The sequence below is a fragment of the Perna viridis genome, chromosome 8, assembly GCF_037379345.1.
Source record: "Perna viridis isolate PV_CMFRI_1.1 ecotype Kerala chromosome 8, ASM3737934v1, whole genome shotgun sequence".
In the NCBI taxonomy this organism is placed as follows: Eukaryota; Metazoa; Mollusca; class Bivalvia; order Mytilida; family Mytilidae; genus Perna; species Perna viridis.
The window spans coordinates 5,019,301-5,041,707 of record NC_142452.1 but is presented as its reverse complement, the minus strand read 5'-3'; the positions used below and the strand labels follow the sequence as shown (position 1 = coordinate 5,041,707).

The window sequence follows — 22,407 nt, the reverse complement described above, 5'->3', positions numbered from 1 at the left end:
GCCTTGGCAGGGAGATACTATCTTTAGTATGATGCCAGGGATCAAACCTCTGATTATCAATGCAATCATGCTACCATGAAACCAATGTGGCAGTATTAATATGTAACATTAACAAGATATATCAGAAAAAAAATTCTAAAATGACTCATTTAGACATTTTCTTAAAGCCAAAAGCATACTGTACTCTCAATATTTTTTAGCCAATTTGATTAGCTAAATATTGAAAATTAATACTGCCACTAAGCAGTTAATGAACTGCATGTTTCATAGAGCAACTATTAGAAATTTGAAACTTACAAATAAAAGACAAATTATAACATGCCATATTCATGTGTTGTACCTCATATAATTCTAATGAGGGCCCCAGGCACTTTAAGTTGTGGTAATAACTTAATCTTACTGAATTCAAGATAGTAAAAAAAAATAATTATAGATTTTTTTCACTAAAAGCATATCATAATACCAATACCTCTATATCTGCTACAGTTGACTTATTTTTGACCTTTGTGTCAATTGCAAATGACTTCATGGCATCCATTATTGACCTATAACCTTTATACAAAGACAAAGTGTTGTTAAAATATCTTGATTTAATAAACTTATATATGTCCTTTTTCCTCACTTTTTTACTGATCATGTTTTCAGCCAAGCCTTTACTCAATAAGTATTTAATCTTCCAACTTCTTCCATACTTTAAATATGACGTAAATAATTTTCAAAGCTTTGAAAATTGCATTGTTTCATACAGAGCTTGCTGCTATTCGACAACTTTTCTTTTTGATGTATAATTGACATTGGTAGAACATTTAAATTTGTAATACAAGGTATCAGGACAATGAGCATCCAACTTGAACAGAATGAACTTTAACCTTACCTGTACATCTACAGATGACAGCATCAAAGGCATCTTCTACTTCCTGCATTGTGACAATACCTCCCTTCATATCCAGCAGTCTAGAAATTTATTAATATACTAAAAATGTCAAAATATAAGCTACATGTGTATAGGTTACAAAATATAAACATATACTAAAGTAGGATTGGTATACTTCTCTTCACAATAATAAAAATAAAATCTTCACTGTACCCTCTCCCCATTTTTTCCTTCTTAACCTTAGTGATGATTTAACTACCAGTTAAGTGTTTAACAACCAGTTAAGTGGACATTACATAAGAGTCAGGGATTAATTATAAATTGACCTATCACCACTTTTAACCAATTACTTCCAGCACAGATTCTTTTTTCTTTAACACTGTATTGAGTTTTTTCCCCTGATTTCAATTTCTATGTTAAGTCATACTGTAGACAGAATATTTATAGTATCAGGTATCTAAAGTTTGGAATGTACAATATTTACAAGCTCTGCATGCTGACTTTGTTGAATTTACATAGATATTTCATTCCATTTCTACATTACCATTACCAATTAATATAATACATGTGTACTTACGAATGCATGTTCATAACCTGGCCAGGACTACAAAATCCACACTGTGATCCATTATATCTAGCTAAAGTCTTAGGAATGGTATCACTAATCCCTTCAATGGTGGTTATCTCTAACCCATCACAAGCAAACAGAGGACATAGGCACTGAAAAACAATGGACATGGACTGACATGACCACAAGTATAAAATAATGTAAAAACCTTCTTTTGAGTATATCAAATACAATTTACTGAGTTGATGGAAAAACCCTTCCTGCTATTTGATATAGATTCATATGAATTGCAGAATTAATCATGGACAACCTTTCCTGGTAATGTGAAAGTACTATTGTTTGTGGGATATCAATTTTGGTTCCTAACCAAAAAGAGATTTCCATTGATAGGCATATACTTAAAACCACAAAACCACAAATTCAAGAATCCACAATATTGTGTTTCTTCCCAAATACACGAAAACTGAAGTACTTTCAAGGTATATACTACTTACAGAATGAAACCTACATGTTTATACACCATAACTTTGTTTACAGCAAGTATGATTAATAGGACAACTTTTACTGCTATCTAATTTGTGTCTATATTACTTTCAGAATGAAACCTTTATACCCTTTAAACTTTGATTACGGGAGGTATAATTAATAGGATAACCTTAACTGCTATCTGATTTGGGTCCATATTACTTACAGAATTGATGGGACAACCTTTCACACAAGTAATCAGATAACTCTTCCTGCTATCTAATATAAGTCCATCTTACTTAACAGAGTTAATGTGGGATTCCTTTCAGCTCTTTAATATAGGTCCATCTTACATAAAGAGTTAATGTGGGATTCCTTCCTGCTAACAACTATGGGTCCATCTTACTTAGAGAGTTAATGTAGGAACCCTTCCTGCTATCTAATATAGGTCCATCTTACTTAGAGAGTTAATGTGGGATTTTTTCCTGCTATCTAATATAAGTCCATCATACTTAGAGGGTTAATGTGGGATTCCTTCCTGCTATCTAATATAGGTCCATCTTACTTAAAGAGTTAATGTGGGATTCCTTCCTGCTATCTAATATAAGTCCATCTTATTAGAGAGTTAAAGTGGGATTCCTTCCTGTTATCTAATACAAGTCCATCTTACTTAGAGAGTTAATGTGGGATTCCTTCCTGCTCTCTAATATAGGTCCATCTTACTTAAAGAGTTAATGTGGGATTCCTTCCTGCTAACAACTATGGGTCCATCTTACTTAAAGAGTTAATGTAGGAACCCTTCCTGCTATCTAATACAAGTCCATCTTACTTAGAGAGTTAATGTGGGATTCCTTCCGGCTAATAACTATGTGTCCATCTTACTTAGAGAGTTAATGTAGGAACCCTTCCTGCTATCTAATATAAGTCCATCTTACTCAGAGAGTTAATGTGGGAACCCTTCCTGCTATCTAATATAAGTCCATCTTATTAGAGAGTTAAAGTGGGATTCCTTCCTGCTATCTAATATAAGTCCATGTTACTTACAGTGTTAATGTGGGATTCCTTCCTGCTAACAACTATGTGTCCATCTTACTTAGTGAGTTACTGTAGGAACCCTTCCTGCTGTCTAATATAGGTCCATCTTACTTAAAGAGTTAATGTGGGATTCCTTCCTGCTATCTAATACAAGTCCATCTTACTTAGAGAGTTAATGTGGGATTCCTTCCTGCTATCTAATACAAGTCCATCTTACTTAAAGAGTTAATGTGGGATTCCTTTCTGCTATCTAATACAAGTCCATCTTACTTAGAGAGTTAATGTGGGATTCCTTCCTGCTATCTAATACAAGTCCATCTTACTTAACAGAGTTAATATGTGAACCCTTCCTGATAATATGGGTCCATCTTACTTAAAGAGTTAATGGAATAACCCTTCCTGGTATCTACTACAGGTCCATCTTACTTACAGAGTTAATGGGATAACCTTTTCTGCTGTCTGATACAGGTTCATACAACTTAGCCTCCACCATACATGTTCCACATCCTCCTTCATGACACATATATTTAGTTCCCAGGGAAATCCTCTCATTCCTCAGGTATGTGTTCAGTGAGGTAGTTGGTGAGTACTCATTTCCAACTATAATATATTCAACAACATTAGTAAACTTTCCTGAGCTTAATTAAGTTAGATATTCAAACGTATTGACACACATGCTTCTCTACAAAATAGTGCCATTTTGAATAAAGAATACTGCTTTGAATTAACTAACAAAAATTTTTTTTTTAAAATATAGGAGGCTTCCTCTTTAATTTGGGCCCCTTTTATTACATTAAATTTTGATTAATTCAAACAAATTGTTTGCATTTACATGTACATTATAAGCATAATCTGCAATCAACACTTTGAGACCTAAAACGCAATTTAAATTTAAAATACATGTATGTTACTTGTAAATGAAAACATTCTTTTTTTGACTCTTCTTCCTAAATCAGGCTGGAGCAACAGACACCAAAACATTATTCCAATCTTTTCCATGTGTTACAAATTTATACAGATGTATTTATTAATAATTTAAGAAGATCAAATATCTATGACAAACATGAGAATTGACTCACCAAAAACCATCTGGTTATCATTACCTGTGTATTTCTTCCCATTTATAGTCAATGTAATAGATGAATCTATATCAGATTTGACTCTGAATTTGATGAAATGTCCACATGATTCACAGTGAGCAGCAAACACACCATTCTGTAGCTTGTTTTTGTTCAGCAAATGTCTAAAAATCACAATTATATATGTATAATAATGACTATAAACAGATACAGATCAAAGGCATTAAATAATGATTGTTGGACAGGGTGGTGAACCATCTGATTAGTAGTATAGTAATGATCATGATGAACTGATGATACATTTTGTGATTAATGTATGTAGATGGTACAGATGGTGATAAGTTTGGGCAGATGGTTGAGTTGGTGATTAGTTTGGTAAGATGGTACAGTTGGTCATTAATTTGGGTAGGATGTACAGTTGGTGATCAGTTTTGGGGATGGTACAGTTGGTGATAAGTTTGAGCAGATGGTTCAGTTAGTGATTAGTTTGGATAGATAGTACAATTGGTGATTAGTTTTGTGAATGGTACAATTGTTAATCAGTTGGGAAGATGGTACAGTTTGTGATAAGTTTGGGTATATGTTGCAGATTGCAGACAATGTTATGACTAACAGTTAATTGAAAAAAAGCCTAGGTACAAGAAGACGGGATTGTTGAAGAAAGTTAGCACCATACATGTGGATCTCAAAAATCATTCAGGTTACGCTGGGCTAAATAACCAGAAAAGCCACAACCAAAGAATGTGTATTGAATTTGTTTAGTCAGCTGAAAACTGTTAGTTTGATTGTTTTAAATTTAACACAGGGAAAACTAATATTAACTTGTGATTAATCATTGGTGGCTGAAACTGATAAAATTGTGTAGAATTATATAAGTAAGAGTTTGTTGTTTATATAGTTTATATGGCTTTGGTCAAGTGTTGAAGGATTGCTTAATAATTCCTCATAATTCTGCATATCTAAAAATTTCATAGTCAATTTGTTGTACACCCACTTTTAAATTGTTGACTTATCAGGGGTTACACATACTTAAGCATCATTATAATAGCCAAATAATTTGTCAAATATATCTACAACTATTGCAGTAACACTATTTTAATATGACCAAGGCCAAGGACTAAGCATATCAGACAGATCCTAAATGGATACAAATATTTCATGAACACCCATTTAATTTAAATAAGCCGAAGCAGTCAATTAAAATATTTGGACTGCTTTTGTCTTAGCTTGAAATTCTGGAAAACCATGTGACTTACAAGGATATATAAAACCCTTGGACTAATTGAACTTTCTAATGAACTGTTTCTCTAAAAGAGAGTTTGTGATTATTACATACTATCACTCAAACCAGTATTACACTTCAAAGTTGACCTACAAATGTAAAAAACAATCCTAACTATCCTCAATTTCAGTATGTGGAATACTTATTAATACATTTGTATAAATATCAATGTCATGTCACATTGCAATGAGAACAATCTTACATATACAATGTACTGATATGTAGAGCAGATATACTTGTATTCTATTGGTCAATATACTTGTCAAACCAGGTAATAAGATAAATCATCCATATTTTAATTTCATACTGATAATGATCAAGTAGACATTAAAGACCATATATATACAGGGATAATAATCAGTCTGGTTGCTTTTCTTTGTGAAATAATAAGGAGATCATTGTTTACATAGTGAGCTATGTGACGATGACGAAAACAATAATCAATCTGGTCAATGTCATGCCCTGTCTCTAAGCTATCAGTCAAAGAGTTCAGGAAATAAACCTGGAATTATTTCAGAAATAGGTGAAAAGATGGATTAAGTATTTCTATATGTGATGCTTTATTTTGAGAGGTTTTGATATAAATCACTGCTACAAAAACATCTTTACAATAATGTATTTAACATCATGCTAAGCAAAGATGAAATAACAATAATAAGATATATAACAAAGACCAAATGAAAAATAAATCATCTACAAACAGTGAACACATTAACAGTCACACTCTTTAAATATAACCACAAAAAAAGCCTTGACAGTTATTGTTTAGAAGACTTTGATGTTAAGAACAAAATTTGTGACATTTATATAGAATGTACTAATTTCTTGAAAAAAAGGTACTTCCTAGGCCCATATCATCATAAAACAAACTTGAAACTTACTAAATAATATAGGATATGAGATATTTTTCTTGTCTGTTGTAAAAATAACAATAATGATTTTACCTGTAATATACCCTGTATTTACAATTATTAACATTCCATAGTACCTTATAAGTGAAAGCTGTAACTGTAAGGTTTTTATAACAGCTTTGTTAAATAAAGTGTATTTTTAAGGAGGAAAATTATTTTTTTTAAAAAAAGACATTCTTCTATAGGAACATAGATTTAATTAAGCATTGTTCTATCAAAAATTGAGCAAGGGATTCATCACCTATATGTAGCCTAGACAATTGAACCTGAAAATAATACCTTAACTTTTTTTTTATTTTTTTTTTTAGAAACACTGTACATAAAGCACAGAAAGAGACATAATGTGACTGATCACTGACATGGTGGTGTACCACTTCTAGAAAGGAAGTAAATATCTTCTTAGTCTTTGACGATATTTTTTCTAATTTTTCTACATTTTAAGTGGTAGGGCTAGCCACTCATAAAACTAAAGAAAGTTAAAATAAAATCACTTATAGAAAATGTCAGTGTTTAGTCATGGTATGTTTCTTTCTGTACTGTAACTTGATAATTTTTAACTCCTAGTTTGTAGTTTAAAATGGTCTCCAAATTTTGGGGGAAATTTTCCCATACTTTTTCCCTTTGTAGACTTCAGTTAAAACATCTATTAAAACCAGCTATCACTGGCACTTACATTGTTGCAAACTTATTTCAAAGTAAGGCAAAAACTTTTCAATTATGATCTGAATCACTTCTGATGTGATCTTGGGTGAACCTGTACATGTATCCATCAGTGATTTCCATATTGTAAGTGGTAATGTTAATTCAGTGGCTGATCATAAAATAATTTGCAATTTAACTACAAGATATATAAAACAAAGTACTTTTGAAAGAAAAAAAGATCTATTCTAGATAAATGTATTTCCCTGTAATATAGGCTGTATCATACTGTTATATAAACTACATTTGTACCTTGAACTACAAACTGGACATACAACACTATTGTTGAATTTTGATGAATATGGAGTCTCCATTCTAACTGTTATGTCATGCTCTATCAAATAATCTTGGTGTATTTAGCTGTCAATACTCATCAAACTAATAGGCACTGACTGCATTCTTACAGCTCTATCGTTGCAAACAAGGGACATAATTCTAACTTATGGTTTATCACGTGAATATAACTTTGTCATGTGACAAATATGATAGACTCATCTATTGTGTGGGAATACAGAAGGTTAGCAAATCATTATTAGTTACTGTCTGTGTGGTTAGGAAATTTATTATCATAAAATGAAATTTCATCTATTATTTTACTTGTTCAATCACTTAAAGTCATATAACATGATATAAGTCTAAATCATGTTTTTGTACGTCCTACACCTATATTCAATCCCCCTAATTTTGGAACATTCCAATGGACGGAAGTAAACAGTATTCAAAATGGCAGACGACGACGAGGAACAAAATAATGATCTTGGTAGTGAATCAATGAAACAAAGCAGTTCACTACAACAGATGCTAGATTCTATATCTAAAGAAAGATCAAAACCAACTTTCTCAGTTGGTGGTAATACGCTTAATGTAGTCGTTTGTATTACTTGTCAGAAATCCAACGTTTTCCATGAATTCCACCCACACATATTTTTTTTCCTAATTTAGCGCTCAAGTCTATAGACAATGATCACTATAAACTGCACAAAAAATTCAAGAGAAAGGGCATAGAAAACATTTCCTCCACTTTTGCCTAGTGCATATATTTTTTTGTACACATTTGGACATTACATAAAAACAAAACGTGCAATTATTGTCCAATGAGTCAAATCAAATTAAATATCTGTGAGTTTTAAGAGATAAAAGTTAGCAGTCCCCCCATGGCTACTAGATTTTGAGTTTAGCTACCTCACTTTTGGGTAAAATTGATTTGAACATATAGGAAATATTACCAGTAAACTAAAAATATGGTCTGGGCTACCAGCTTGAATTTCCTTAATTTGACCCCTGGTTTAGTTTTCCATTGCCACAGGTTGTGTGGGAAAGATATTAGTGCAGCTATGTGTGCCAATTTTATGATTATAAGTCATGTACTTGTCAGTGAAGATGAATTAATATAAATATATTTATTCATTTCCAGAATTTGAATTTATCTCCAGTGATGTAGCTTCATTCTGGACAGATCTATTTTCTAAATATTTCTTGAAAAATAGTCTTGGTAATGATGACAGCAGAGATGACATGCTGTTTTATATTAGGAAGTCACCTGATTTGAAGAAAAAATCATACTTAAAGGTAAGACACAATCAAAGGGAGATTAATCATGTTTTTCTTGCTTCTCCTTGGTGTTTCTACAGTTGTATTCAACAAGACACTTTTTGTTTTATTTTAATTGAAAATATAATCTAAACATTTGTTTCCTGACATCCTGTTTAAGTAGATTAAAGTAAAAAAGGAGAAAGTCATCCATTAAAGTTATTACTACAGTAAAACTAGTGTTGATCTGGAGAAATTTAACAAATACTCATATAAAATTTATACAGATATGTAAGTACAAATCACCAATATTCTTGATTACATGTACATGTAGGTTCATTTACCTAATACAGAGCAGTACTGAGTCATACACATAAATAAGTCTTGATAGAAATTCTATTGAAATGACCAGCTGCTAATCCAAAGTGTCATCTCTCCCAACTCATCAAGTAAAGAGTACAAATGTTCATATACAATGTATTATCATTAATTTTACAATTTCTTGTAGCCTGAGATAGAAGTATACAGAAAAGATTCTAAGATGAAACCATCTATACAAGATGAATCAATAGATTGGGAAGAGACTGTTTATCTTAATATTATTTTACATCAAGTAAGGATATGGTATAAAGATGCCTGGACTCTTTGCTGAGTACCAATTTAATGTGTATTTTGTTATTCTGTTGAGCCACAAATTAAATTTTCTACACAATATATGAATTACTTGTTTAAAATATGGCAGTCTACATATATATCAGAGGAACACAGGAATTTCTTCATATTCAAATTGTAATAGAAATTACAGTCCCATGTCTACCCATGTCTGTCTGTCTGTCCATGTGTTTTATACGTACAACTGCTTGTTGACTGTTTAATGAAACTTGATTAAAGCATGAAGATGTTCACATGCATGTAGCAACAGGTATTTGTTCAACAAAGTTTGGAAACACAACAGTTGAAATGATTGAAGAGAAAATGTGTATGCTAATAAGTTATCAGATCAACATGAAGCAGATAATAATTGTGCTAACCAATGTAAATGGTGATTAGTCTCATAGTATTGGCTGAGGCTGAGTTGAGTGGTATATTTCCTATATTAGCTCATACATTTTTTTATTAATTAGATAGCAGTGTATTATCGAATGTTACCAGTGAGATAAATTTCGATAATTCACACATTGAAATAAATTCGGTATTTTCACTCTCTGACTTTCTTCTGCCAAAATGTCACAACTTTGATATCAATCTGTCAATCACAGAATTTAAAATTCATGCCAAAAATATCAATAAATTATGAAGAAAATCTGTATAATAAATAGGATAATCAATTGGTTATCGTGAATAACCAAAATATGATCACTCCTGCCAAGAACGCTTTTGAGGATTTAACTCATGTGCAGAACAAGTTTCGCACACTCGTTAAATCTAGGTGTTCTTCAGCACTAGTGATAATATTTTGGTTATTCACTCTTTCCAATTAATTATCCTATTAATCTGTGCAAAATTACAACTTGCCAGAAATAAATGGCTAGCAGTCATTCTGATTTCAATCTCTTGGTCTCAAGCTATTTTTTTGTTTTTTGCTCAATTGAGGCAACAAGCCCTTATACCTGTTCATAGCTAAAAAAAAAAAAATAAGAAGAAAAGCTTCTATCTTGTTTTTTTTTTTTTAAAGCCTACACAAGGCATGATGTTATGTAATGTAATAGGACATACTTTAGGCTTTTAGAATGAATCCAAATACATATAGAACTACATTGTCTTTTTACAGTTTGAATATACCATAACATGTGCTGTTTGTTCAAGAACTAGTGAGAAAGAGTTACAGATTCTGAAAAAATTTTCACAAGTAAGAACCTAAAAATGTTATTTGAATTTTAATTTTTTAAACCTCACCTTGGCCTTCCTTTAAAACTCTTCTCCTCTTAAACCACTGAGAGTATTGTAGCCTGTATTTAATCCTAAGTACCTTGGCATACCTATGATTATGCGTGTAAATAAAAAAATTATGGCTTCAATTGCTTTTTTAAACACTACTTTAAGAGAGTTATCAAGGGAACGAATATTCTTGCTGGAATCAAAAGAATGTAATCCTGGGACAAAGACCAGACATGGAAAATGGACAAACACAACAAAGAACATAAATTAGCCAAAATAATACATACATGTACAAAGTAAAAAAAGTCTTAAGTTATCAGTTTCAAAATTAAGCTTGAAAATATTGAGCTGATACAGAAAAATAAATGTGACCCTACATTTCTAGTTTAAATGGTTCCACTAAAGCTTTCTTTCAGTTTAATTTGTACATAAGATCTGTATTAGGATTATCAGCCTTTGTAAGAATCAAAATTATGATGTTTTTGTTTGTTTTTCACTTGTACATCTATCTTGAAAATGCTTCAGTTCATAGGTTAGATGAAACTTTCAGTCGATACACTACCGGTAATCCTAATGTAGCCTACAAAAGTTTCTTTTTGTCTAAGTTGTAATAGTATGATAACTCCTTTTAAACACTATAATCGGTAAAAAGCCAGACATGACTTTTCTATTCTTACAATTCCTTTTTAAAAATTTTTTTTACAGAGAGTATACCCATCACCCAGTAAACGTCAAATGGACAGTAAAGGCACACATGAAGAATTAGCATATCCTAATATTTATTTTACTGTTGATAATTTTGATGATGTGAGTATATGGTACAGTGTGTTTGTTGAATAAAGTTTTGTACATGAATTGATTTTTCCTAAAAACTTGTTTCCAGTCATTTTTAATTATGACAGCAGTTCATATTCGCTTAAATACAGTAAGTTCTTACTTCCTGCATGGTTATTTGCTAAAAATACATTAACAAGGGTCATGCTGAAGGTAAAAGCATATGGTTTTAATCCAGAAATAAAAAATGGTAGTAGAGTTACACCTGCACCTTGATATATGTAATGAAATAGTTACTGAGTATGATATCAGTTGTTAATGGTAAAGTAATGTTCTCCAGTATATTTTATGTGATGTTTCAGTAACACATTTCATGCATTTGTCAAAATCAGAACAGAAATGAGCACATGTAAATGAATACTTGCATTGTAGGTACAGTTTTGTACCTCTGATAAAATCCATGACACAAAATTCCAATGTGCTTTTTCAAATTGTATGAATTGACTAAAATTGAAAATTGGAATCACCAGTTCTGCCTTTGAATTGAATTTTCTTACTCTCCTTTAGTACAAACTTACATAACAACATTATGTGAAATACGTTAATACAAGAAAACGAAATCAGTACTGGATATCTGTGTTGTATTTTCAGGCTTTTACAGATATTATAGTGAGGGAGAGTGAGATGGTCTGTGTGGAGTTGAAAGCTGCAGATAGGACTGGAGTTTTCCAAGGTGTTATCTTCCTTGGTTCTATAAGATATGAAGCCTTGAAGAAAGTTTATGATGCCAGGGTTAGGATAATAAGATATTATTTTGGATCTTTCAAGTTAAATTTGTTTTAATCACCACATCTTTGTTAAATTCCTTTCTAGTAGTTTTGATGGTACTGTCATTCTTAAATATAATAATATGTTTTGAGCTAGCCCTCAGTAACTGCGAGCATTCTTTAAGTAGATATCTCATTTTTTTTATATATGTAATTTTTGAGATATTCTATGTAGAGATTTAGATGTTTAATTTGATGGTGTGTTTGTTCATTGTTTTGGTTCATTTTTTTACCAAACCTTGAAGGAGGATAGTTTAGGCCTTATAAAACCCAATGCAGATTTCATGGGCATGTATGCAGGCAGGAAATGTTGGTCATTAATGTGTCTTTGTGTTATATTACTTTTTAGTTTGATTTTGAAGAATTGTCATTGTTATGTTACCATGGATTTTATTACATTTGTTGCCTGGGCCTTTCGAAGATAACTTAAAGGTGTGTTTACACTTGTTGAAGAGCATTTGGTGATCTATGAAAGTATTTTATATGTTTAATTTAGGTTATATGCTGGTGCATTTGTTATGTTTCACCAAATCTACTCTTTCTTCTATTCTGGCTGTTATTTTTTATTGTGATCATAGTTGTAAGACGTGTTAGATGTTCTTACCTTTAAATTTACTTTCTTGAGTTCAGTGCACATTTAGTTGGAAGTAATATTTCAAAAAACAATTATTCTGCCATTAACTGAAATCTTGGTTTAAAAATGGGTGCTTCTACCCACACCATTACTTGAACTTGATAAATTTTTTTTGATAAAAAATACACAATTTTGGAATGCATAAAAAAATGTTTTTTTATCGCATTAGCTCCTTACATTCAAATTTCCATTTTGTATCACAGGCTAGCCTTACCTCTAAAATGGCCCAATCTATGTCACTGGGCTGGCTAACCAAGGCCCATAAAAGGGTAGAGTTTGTAAGAATGAGAGGTCCTCACAGTAAAGGTCATGCTGAGATGGCTGTCAGTAGAGTTAAAGGATCAGGACCAGAAACTCCAGATATTGAAAATTTCCCTGTCAATGATTTTGAGGATTTGGATGACAATCAACAAGAAGTAAAGACTGCTGATTTTTATACATCTTTCTGTCAAGATTTGATATAAATCTAATCAAAATAACATTTTTATCTACGGGCCTCTTGACAGAATTATAGACAATAACAGTGTATTGATGAGGCTTAAATCAGAGTAAAACTTACATCTTTGCCTCACAATTTTTGCCAAATTTATAAATCTGTTTAATTTCTAGTCGATGTAATGTTATAGTCTTTATACTGCAGTCCTAATCATTTTTTATCAAGCACTTTTTTCCATTTTTTAAGTTTGTAGGAATATCTTACCTGCATGGACTGAAACTCACTCATTTTCTGATTTTTCATTTCAAAACATACCAAAATTGTAGGATAGGTGGATAATGTGTAAAAGTGCAGTTGTTTATTAAACGATTCTTTTTGTGTGTAAATAATAATGAGAAATAAAATTAGAATTTTTTATTTCATGAAATACAAAATACATGTTATTTCATTATCTCTTGTAGGAGAATCAATATACCCAAAGGAGAATGAGTGATCCTAATTCTTCATTTAGCTCTTTTGTAAGAGGAGGTATAAAACGACTGAGTCTGAAGAAATCTCGATCTGAAGCTGAAAGAATTAATGGTGATATGACAGATGGGCTGCATGAAGTAGAGGCTAGTTCAGTACATGATGGTATGTCAACATTTCTGGCATAGGAAGCATTAGAAATTATTTAAAACTTAAACACAATAAAAGAAAGGAAATAATTTAATATCATGTCAGTGTGGCTGAAGAGCTATTTTAATAGACTTTTTTGGTTCTTACTACTAGAAAAAATGTAGGAGCATAATTATAACAAAGTTCTGGAGATCAAATATTTGGTTGTTTCATCAAGGGGTAATAGCGAGCACAAAGTGAGCTGAATAGCAACGTGTGTGTACATGAAAAAAGCATTTTTAGATAACTGGAATACTTTTGGTGGTCAGCAGAAACAGCCATAAAATAGAAGATCCCCAGCAAGATAATCAGAAATTTACACTCATCTGGATCAATAAACAAAAATAGATAAGAGTTAATTTTTATCATTGAAAACTGATTAAATATCACAAATACCTATTAATCTATAAATCTCTCAATTGGGAAGCACCAAGTTATATATCAGAAAAGTTAAGTATGTTTCAAGAAATAAACCTTATTCACTGAGAAATGCTGAACAAGAAAACTTGATAATCCCAAAAATTAAAACTGGACTTTTCAGACATTTATTCATATATTCTGGGTCTCTCTTGTGGAATAAGTTACCCAAACATTTACATAATCAAGTCACTGATTACTCATTCAAAATCAATATAAAGAAGTACCTTAAGACTTTTGAATAGAGTATCATAAAAGAGAAAATTGTTGTTGCTTACACTGTTTTTTAATGTTCTGTATTGTATTTTCTGAAAGTGATTTGGTATTGTCAAATCAGCTTTTGTTTTTTATGTTGTGCTGTTTGTTTTCAATCTTTTTTAGTAGTTATAGTTTTTGTGTGTGAGGACCTCAAGGAAGATTAGCTTGTAAACTAACTGTGTAACCCTCTTGAAATAAAAATATTATTATTATTATTATTATTATACAGTCATTTTCTATGCATTCCTTTTCAAACACTGACAAGTGTGCTTACATGTCTCTCTTCGCTGTTCCTCTTGCTGTTCAAGAACATTGCCCACCTTGGAAAAGATATAGCCTCGACCATATTGTTCCCATCGAAGCATAGCTTTTCTAAGATAGGGAAGGCAATCATACTTGGAATTTCTGTAGAGCGTTCAGTTAGGATTACAATACAGGCTATGTCTAAAATATTACCACCATGCATGGAGAACTGCTGTTACTCTGGACTCGATACATATTCTGAATATTGGACCTGCTTAATCTTAAAATGCTCATAAAGTTAAAAGTGAGGCTTCAAAAATGTTGAATCTCTTGCTCTATGTGCAATTTATATGTCTACACCATATAAGAGGCTATCATATATCATCATTTATATCATATATTGTAGAGATACAGAATGGAGAAGAGGGTATAGGTTTTATAGGACGAGCCTTTGGACAAGCTTGGCATTTATTTAAAGAGAGGAAAAGAGCTAACAGTGTAGCACTTAATGCATATCTTACTTACGTCACACTACCCTGGTATAGAATTATAGGTGGTAAGTTTATATTTGATGTCCTACTCGCGTCACACTACCCTGGTATAGAATTATAGGTGGTGAAGTTTATATTTAATGTCCTACTCATGTCACACTACCCTGGTATAGAATTATAGGTGGTAAATTTACAACAATCTAATTAAAATTTGATCCATCAATTGTTCCATTTAGTCAGTGCATGTAGGATATATGTGTGTCCCTTGTCTGTCTGTAAAGGCAACTCCTCTTAAATTACTCCATTGATCTCTTTGAAATTGTATTACAAGATACCGTACCCTTAAGAAATGCTTGGATTGATTTTTGGGTTATGACTTGAACTGATTAGGAATGAGGGGCCAGAATCAAGCATTTTCCTGATGTCTAGATATTAACTTGCACAATGAGTTGTGACTGGTACCATTCAGGAATAGAGGCCAAAAAGGGGTCATTTTCATTCTTGTCAAATTCTTATCCAATGTCAAAAATTTAATCACAATCAAAATTTTGTATCAAGCTTGAATGGTGTGTCTATATTTGCCCCAACTGATAAGTAACAGTCTTTATAAAAATCAAATGGGTTTATTCATGCATGTCAAAAACCCAGAGAATTCACTTTATTTCTTATTCAGAATCAGTTACAAACTGCAAAACTTTTCTTAGTTTGTCATTTGGCTGTTGCACTTACAAGCAAGGGTCCGGAAATTGTAAAAAATGCTGGTCATTGACCGACAAATTTTGCAAATGACCGAGGACCATTTTCCTATATAGGACATAAAAAATTGTCAACCCATATAAATTAAGTCTGCATGGTGGTATTATTGTGATTGTGATTTATCTGTAACTGATTAGTTGATTGCATAATTGAATTAACGGTATACGTTCAGCCCCATTGCATATATGAATTAATTGAAGTGACTCGTAGAATTTTCATGCATTTATTACTTGATTTATTATGAAGATTGACAAGTCCATTATTTTCCCGCCAATCTTTCAGAGGTAACAAAAGCACATGGTACTGAAACTACAAATCAGTCAGTCATGTAATTATTAATTTATTGATTGAAAATTTTTAACACTGAAGTCAACAGACAATTAAAATCAATATTCAAAATGTTTTCGCCATTTTCTTTTGTAAATGGTGAACATTTTTTTTATCACTTGGAAGTTTTCGGCCGTTTGCCAGTGAGATGGAAAAGTCAGAGAAATACAAAGTTTCGTTTACATGTCCATGTTTGGTCGAAACCGAACTTGTTCACTCGTTCTGATATTTTATAAAAGACAAAGTACATGTATGTGATGAAATAACACAAATTCCAATATTTATCTTAAAATAATTACATAAAAATTTTTTTTTTAAGTTTATTTTTGATCTGAGCATGTAAAAGACTGACACAAATGTCTGCTGAAGACTGATAAATTGATCGGCATGGGCTGTCAAAATTTACGGACCCTTGCTTACGAGCTAAAAATTACATAAGTTGTGAATGAAATTGGCACTTTGCAAGAGTTATCATTATTGATTAGATTTGATTTGCTTGATTTAAGTAGAAAAGAATGTATGGTTTTCTCAAAAATGCACATCTGAATTTTATATGGACTGGTATTTATCCCTTACCATGCGAGAACCTTGTATATATAGAAATAGGGACTTGACAGCTGAATAAAAGGTCATACGTTAAGGTGGCCACAAAAAGTTGTGATTTTTTTGTAGGTATATTGTTGGGTTCTGTTTTATACATTGTTGGTATACTGTAGGATTCTGTTTTATACCTTGTTGGTATACTGTAGGGTTCTATTTTATACCTTGTAGGTATACTGTAGGGTTCTGTTTTATACATTGTTGGTATAATGTAGGGTTCTATTTTATACCTTGTATGTATACTTTAGGATTCTAGTTTATACCTTGTAGGTATACTGTAGGGTTCTGTTTTCTACCTTATAGGTATACTGTAGGGTTCTGTTTTATACCTTGTAGGTATACTGTAGGGTTCTATTTTATACATTGTATGTATACTGTAGGATTTTATTTTATACATTGTAGGTGCACTGTAGGGTTTTCTTTTATACATTGCAGGTATACTGTAGGATTCTGTTTTATACCTTGTAGGTATACTGTAGGGGTCTGTTTTATACATTGTAGGAATACTGTAGGGTTCTATTTTATACCTTGTAGGTATACTGTAGGATTCTGTTTTATACCTTGTAGGTATACTGTAGGGTTCTATTTTATACATTGTAGGTATACAGTAATGTTCTTTTTCATACCTTGTAGGTATATTGTTGGGTTCTGTTTTATACATTGTATGTATACTGTAGGATTCTGTTTTATACCTTGTTGGTACACTGTAGGGTTCTATTTTATACCTTGTAGGTATACTGTAGGGTTCTGTTTTATACATTGTTGGTATAATGTAGGATTCTGTTTTATACCTTGTAGGTGTACTGTAGGATTCTGTTTTATACCTTGTTGGTACACTGTAGAGTTCCGTTTTATACCTTGTATGTATACTGTAGGGTTCTATTTTATACCTTGTAGGTATACTTTAGGATTCTAGTTTATACCTTGTAGGTATACTGTAGAGTTCCGTTTTATACCTTATAGGTATACTGTAGGGTTCTATTTTATACCTTGTATGTATACTTTAGGATTCTAGTTTATACCTTGTAGGTATACTGTAGGGTTCTGTTTTCTACCTTATAGGTATACTGTAGGGTTCTGTTTTATACCTTGTAGGTATACTGTAGGGTTCTATTTTATACATTGTATGTATACTGTAGGATTTTATTTTATACATTGTAGGTGCACTGTAGGGTTTTCTTTTATACATTGCAGGTATACTGTAGGATTCTGTTTTATACCTTGTAGGTATACTGTAGGGGTCTGTTTTATACATTGTAGGAATACTGTAGGGTTCTATTTTATACCTTGTAGGTATACTGTAGGATTCTGTTTTATACCTTGTAGGTATACTGTAGGGTTCTATTTTATACATTGTAGGTATACAGTAATGTTCTTTTTCATACCTTGTAGGTATATTGTTGGGTTCTGTTTTATACATTGTATGTATACTGTAGGATTCTGTTTTATACCTTGTTGGTACACTGTAGGGTTCTATTTTATACCTTGTAGGTATACTGTAGGGTTCTGTTTTATACATTGTTGGTATAATGTAGGATTCTGTTTTATACCTTGTAGGTGTACTGTAGGATTCTGTTTTATACCTTGTTGGTACACTGTAGAGTTCCGTTTTATACCTTGTATGTATACTGTAGGGTTCTATTTTATACCTTGTAGGTATACTTTAGGATTCTAGTTTATACCTTGTAGGTATACTGTAGAGTTCCGTTTTATACCTTATAGGTATACTGTAGGGTTCTGTTTTATAACTTGTAGGTATACTGTAGGGTTCTATTTTATACATTGTTGGTATAATGTAGGATTCTGTTTTATACCTTGTCGGTATACTTTAGGATTCTAGTTTATACCTTGTAGGTATACTGTAGGATTCTGTTTTAATTACAGATGTATTAGATGTACGACAACAGCCTGTATTAGTCTTTTGATGACAAATAGCCTTTACCAGATTGAAATAAGACAATATGATGGCCAGATTAGGATGGATGGAGTAATGTTTAGAAGACTTAGAGGCAGCTTGACACTGGTAGCTTGTCAGCCATCTGTGTATCAAATAATCATGAAGTGGGAAATTTTCCTGGGTGATTCATACCGTTATTTTTCACACTTTGAGTTATTCTTTTTCAGCAACTTTTCTTTTCACATTTCACAGATTTGAAGATGAAAAATTAACTCTGAGAATTTTGACCAAAATTTGCTTATTCTTGTTGATCCATATATCCTATGAAAATAGTGAAAAACTGAATTCCATGAAAGTTTCTTGTTAAAGACTATATTGTAACTATGAAGTACAAAAATATTTAAGTTGGAAGGAGGTTTTTTTTTTTTTAAATGTGTGATGAACAGATTTAAAAAGAAAGCTTCACCAACTTGTGGTGATGATTGCTGAATATTGAAGATAATACTAACAAAGTTGAAATATTGTTATAAAACAGATGGATTTTTTTTTGCATTTTGAGTAAGTATTAAAGGAGTTCATAAAACCCAAGTGACTTATTGATTGAAAAGTCTATTTACTATATCAGTATTTTGTTTTCATCTGTATCTAATCATTCACAAATCGCAACTTGTAAATTTTAGATACTTCATGTTATATTTTCCATTTGGTTCTTTCAAAGTTTAGTTCAGGTGTAAAATAAGTTATTTTTTGGCTGTTAAGTCCACAGAGAGAGTGTATTCTGATGTAAAGGTATCATAAAATTAAAGAGATCATTTTGTAATCCAGGGTAGCATTTCTTCATAAGAAAAGTGCTTCATTTCATAGAGTTCATTATGAATCAGGAAATGCAGTGAGTCATGTGCTAGATTAAGCCCACCAAATAAAAATGTCCAAATATGTCAGTAGAAATAAATTATGTTAGTGTTCATGCCTTATCAAATACAATGATATTGTTAAACATATAATTCTGCTGGTACTTACAATACTTGTTCTTTAAGTTAACTTGTACTTGAAATTTTATGATGAAATTTTAAGGCAGATGTTACCTCAGTGTTAGTATTCATATCACTAATTCTTCACTGGAACATTCAAATTAAAAAGACAAAAGTAAATGTAAAAATTTCCTCTTTCAATGAGTGGTGTAGTATACACAAATCCTTGAAGATCTTTAACCAAAGACAGTAGTCTCTGTTTTTTTTTTTACTTTTACTATTTCTAAAAAGATATCCCAGTATATATTCAAAAAATCTTTCTGAGGAATATTTTATCTGTTTCTGTAGTGCTCTTTATGACATTCATTTTTGACAAATGGACAAACTGTTTATAATGAAGAAATTTTATTTTACATCCTTTAGTCCTTGATGTATGAGAAATCCTGTTTTCCTGTTTATTGATAGATAATGGATAATTTGTGCTTTACATGCTGAAATATATATTAGGTGCTAATGATTTTTATTATTCAGTGCAATCATAATATTTTACTACAATTTATGGACTCTATTTGATGTTATGTTTATTTTTATGTTGGTAAAACAAAAGAATGGCTGTGAGAATAATAATCATTTGATTGTATTGCAAAGTATACCAAGGTAATAATATATTTAATTGTGTTGTTTCTATGATCAGAAGATATGTTGTTATTGTTTTTTTTTTTCATAATTTGGTATTTTAATGAACAAACTATGTTTCCCAGTTGGAAAGATGTGCTTAAACATGATAAACCTCTAATAAGGAAACCTTATACAAAGAAATGGTTAAGTTAAATGTACATTTATGTGTTCACTTTATTTACATAATTTCTCTAGAAATGTTACATCAGTAGTTCCATACTGTGTTCATTCAATTCAAGTGAAAATTTCCATAACAATCTTTTCAAATTTAAAATTACATGTAAAACTGGCCACAATTGTTTTGCAATTATATTTCCAGATTTATATTATTCATGTAATGCAGCCCCGGTTCAGTATCTGACTATGATCTATATAGAGTATAATTGGTGAGACTGTACATTCCAAACCACTGGAAGAGTATTTATTACCCCAGGATACTTTTTATGTATTTCTTTGTTTTTAAATCCTACCTACTGGTAGTGCAAGCCTTAGAATTCTTCCCTTTGTAAACGTCGGTTCTGCATTATATAGCTATTTAATGAGAATCTGTACTGGTATAGGTATTGGACAAACTACGATGAAATCAAAGTTGTTTGCATGTATGTATAAGATAGAATTTTTTTATAACTTAGGGTGGAATATATTTTTGCTTCACTATAATTCAAACTGTTATTATAAATTTTACAGTGGGGTAACTATAATATATTGTCTAATGATTTAACTGAAATCCCCAAAAATGTAATGCTAATATAAGGGACCAGAAAGCAATTTGTATTAAATAGTATCCATATAACTAGTCAATACACTTGACAACTCTAGGAGAGTTATGGTCTCAGCTTGGATCGATGTTCAAAAGTGTCTAGAAATGTATGCTTATACTTGTTAAGTTTTTCTAATGTCCACCATTTTATGGTTACAGTGTCTATATACATTTGTTTGTATGAACTTGTCTTTATTTATTTTGTGTGAATACTACTTATGTTGTTTTTTATTTTCATTTTTTGATTCAGTGACTAATAATAAAAAAAAATTTTTACATGATGCATGGGTTACTTCCCTTTATCATTTTACTTTGATCTTTTATTCCTTCCTTGTCATTGCATTGTTTTACCCATGACACGAAAGACAAATTGAGTTAAAACTTAATGTCGATTACAGATTAGATCAACTATATATATATAAAAGAGATGACACTCAGTAAAAGCAAGGACAAAGAGGCTGTAAATTTTGTTTACGCTGAAATGTAATATATTCATATAAATTTTTATGAATTAAACAGAAATTACTCAAGATAGTATTAAGATTGAAACCATCTTAAGACCTCACCAGAAATGAAATAAGTTAGTTATGAACCTTTTGGAGGATCAAAATTATACAGAAAACTTGAGCTGATCTTTCCTCATTCTAAATGTCAAATGCTTACACAAAAGAGAACAAGTTACAGCCTGGACAAGAATCTGTATTGCAAAATCATTTATTTGACCTAGAGGTCAAAGGTCATCAACCATAGTAAGTGACACATTTTTCTTAAGCTGATCTATCCTCATGCCAAATATCAAACAACAGTTACAGCCCTGACACAATTTGTTATAGACAGACATGTACACAGGGATTACCAGTGGTCTCCTAAGCCCAATTTAGAAGGGTGCCACGCCCTTCTGCACTTTTAACCCAAAACACCTTTGTGCCTTTTCATGTTTCAATATCATTTTGTTTATTAGTAGAGCCATAAATCTGACAAAATGTGTTAATTGCTGTTTAAACAGGTGAGTGAAAGTTTTTATGACTGGTAAGTAAACATCCAGAAGCAATCAGCTGAACAAGGTTATCTGATGGTGATTGACAAATAGAAAATGGATCCCCATTGGATTTATCAAAGTTTTATGGATAGCCAATTATTTGGTCAATATTGACACTGTACATGTCAATTTAACAAGTCTAAATTGTGTTGAACTATGGGTGTAAACAATTATATAATTACACATTTGATTATCAAATTGTCAGTTACCTCCCTTATAAATTTCATCAATTTTGTTTTGGTATTTTCAACAGCACAGTATTTTTGCCAAAAGTTGTGTTTGCAATAGTTCTTGGAAATACTATTCATTTAAATTAGTGAT

At 31.4% G+C, this 22,407-nt stretch overlaps 2 protein-coding genes across 3 annotated transcripts in view; one reads left to right on the top strand and one right to left on the bottom strand.

Moving 5' to 3' along the window:
• LOC148609047 (xanthine dehydrogenase-like) overlaps positions 1–7,364 on the bottom strand; it is a 34,432-nt gene extending 27,068 nt beyond the window's left edge. The window contains exons 1-6 of the mRNA XM_088541039.1: positions 7,166–7,364; positions 4,046–4,185; positions 3,373–3,542; positions 1,452–1,594; positions 875–954; positions 470–552 (exon numbers count right to left, since the gene is read on the bottom strand). Of these exons, the coding sequence (XP_088397165.1) occupies positions 470–552; positions 875–954; positions 1,452–1,594; positions 3,373–3,542; positions 4,046–4,185; positions 7,166–7,227 (678 nt within the window). The 5' untranslated portion in view covers positions 7,228–7,364. The remainder of the gene's footprint in view (positions 1–469; positions 553–874; positions 955–1,451; positions 1,595–3,372; positions 3,543–4,045; positions 4,186–7,165) is intronic.
• A 16-nt stretch (positions 7,365–7,380) lies between these two features.
• Positions 7,381–21,328, top strand: LOC148609046 (uncharacterized protein KIAA0930 homolog). 2 transcript variants are annotated; one of them, XM_088541041.1, is made up of 10 exons: positions 7,381–7,430; positions 8,328–8,482; positions 8,952–9,056; positions 10,215–10,292; positions 11,027–11,128; positions 11,747–11,887; positions 12,760–12,972; positions 13,454–13,625; positions 14,974–15,123; positions 18,626–21,328. In XM_088541041.1, the coding sequence occupies exons 2-10, from the start codon at positions 8,429–8,431 to the stop codon at positions 18,664–18,666; spliced, it is 1,056 nt and encodes a 351-aa protein (XP_088397167.1). In that variant the 5' UTR covers positions 7,381–7,430; positions 8,328–8,428; the 3' UTR covers positions 18,667–21,328. The 2 variants fall into 2 exon arrangements, with proteins under 2 accessions (XP_088397167.1, XP_088397166.1); XM_088541040.1 differs by lacking the exon at positions 7,381–7,430 and adding an exon at positions 7,613–7,763.
• Positions 21,329–22,407: the final 1,079 nt, after the last annotated feature.

Bases quoted from the DNA above. Each gene is read 5' to 3' on its own strand.
- LOC148609046 (XM_088541040.1), top strand. From the start codon at position 7,637: ATGGCAGACGACGACGAGGAACAAAATAATGATCTTGGTAGTGAATCA. The intron at 7,764-8,327 runs GTAATACGCTTA...ATTCATTTCCAG, and splicing joins ACCAACTTTCTCAGTTGGTG to AATTTGAATTTATCTCCAGT. The intron at 13,626-14,973 runs GTATGTCAACAT...CATATATTGTAG, and splicing joins GGCTAGTTCAGTACATGATG to AGATACAGAATGGAGAAGAG.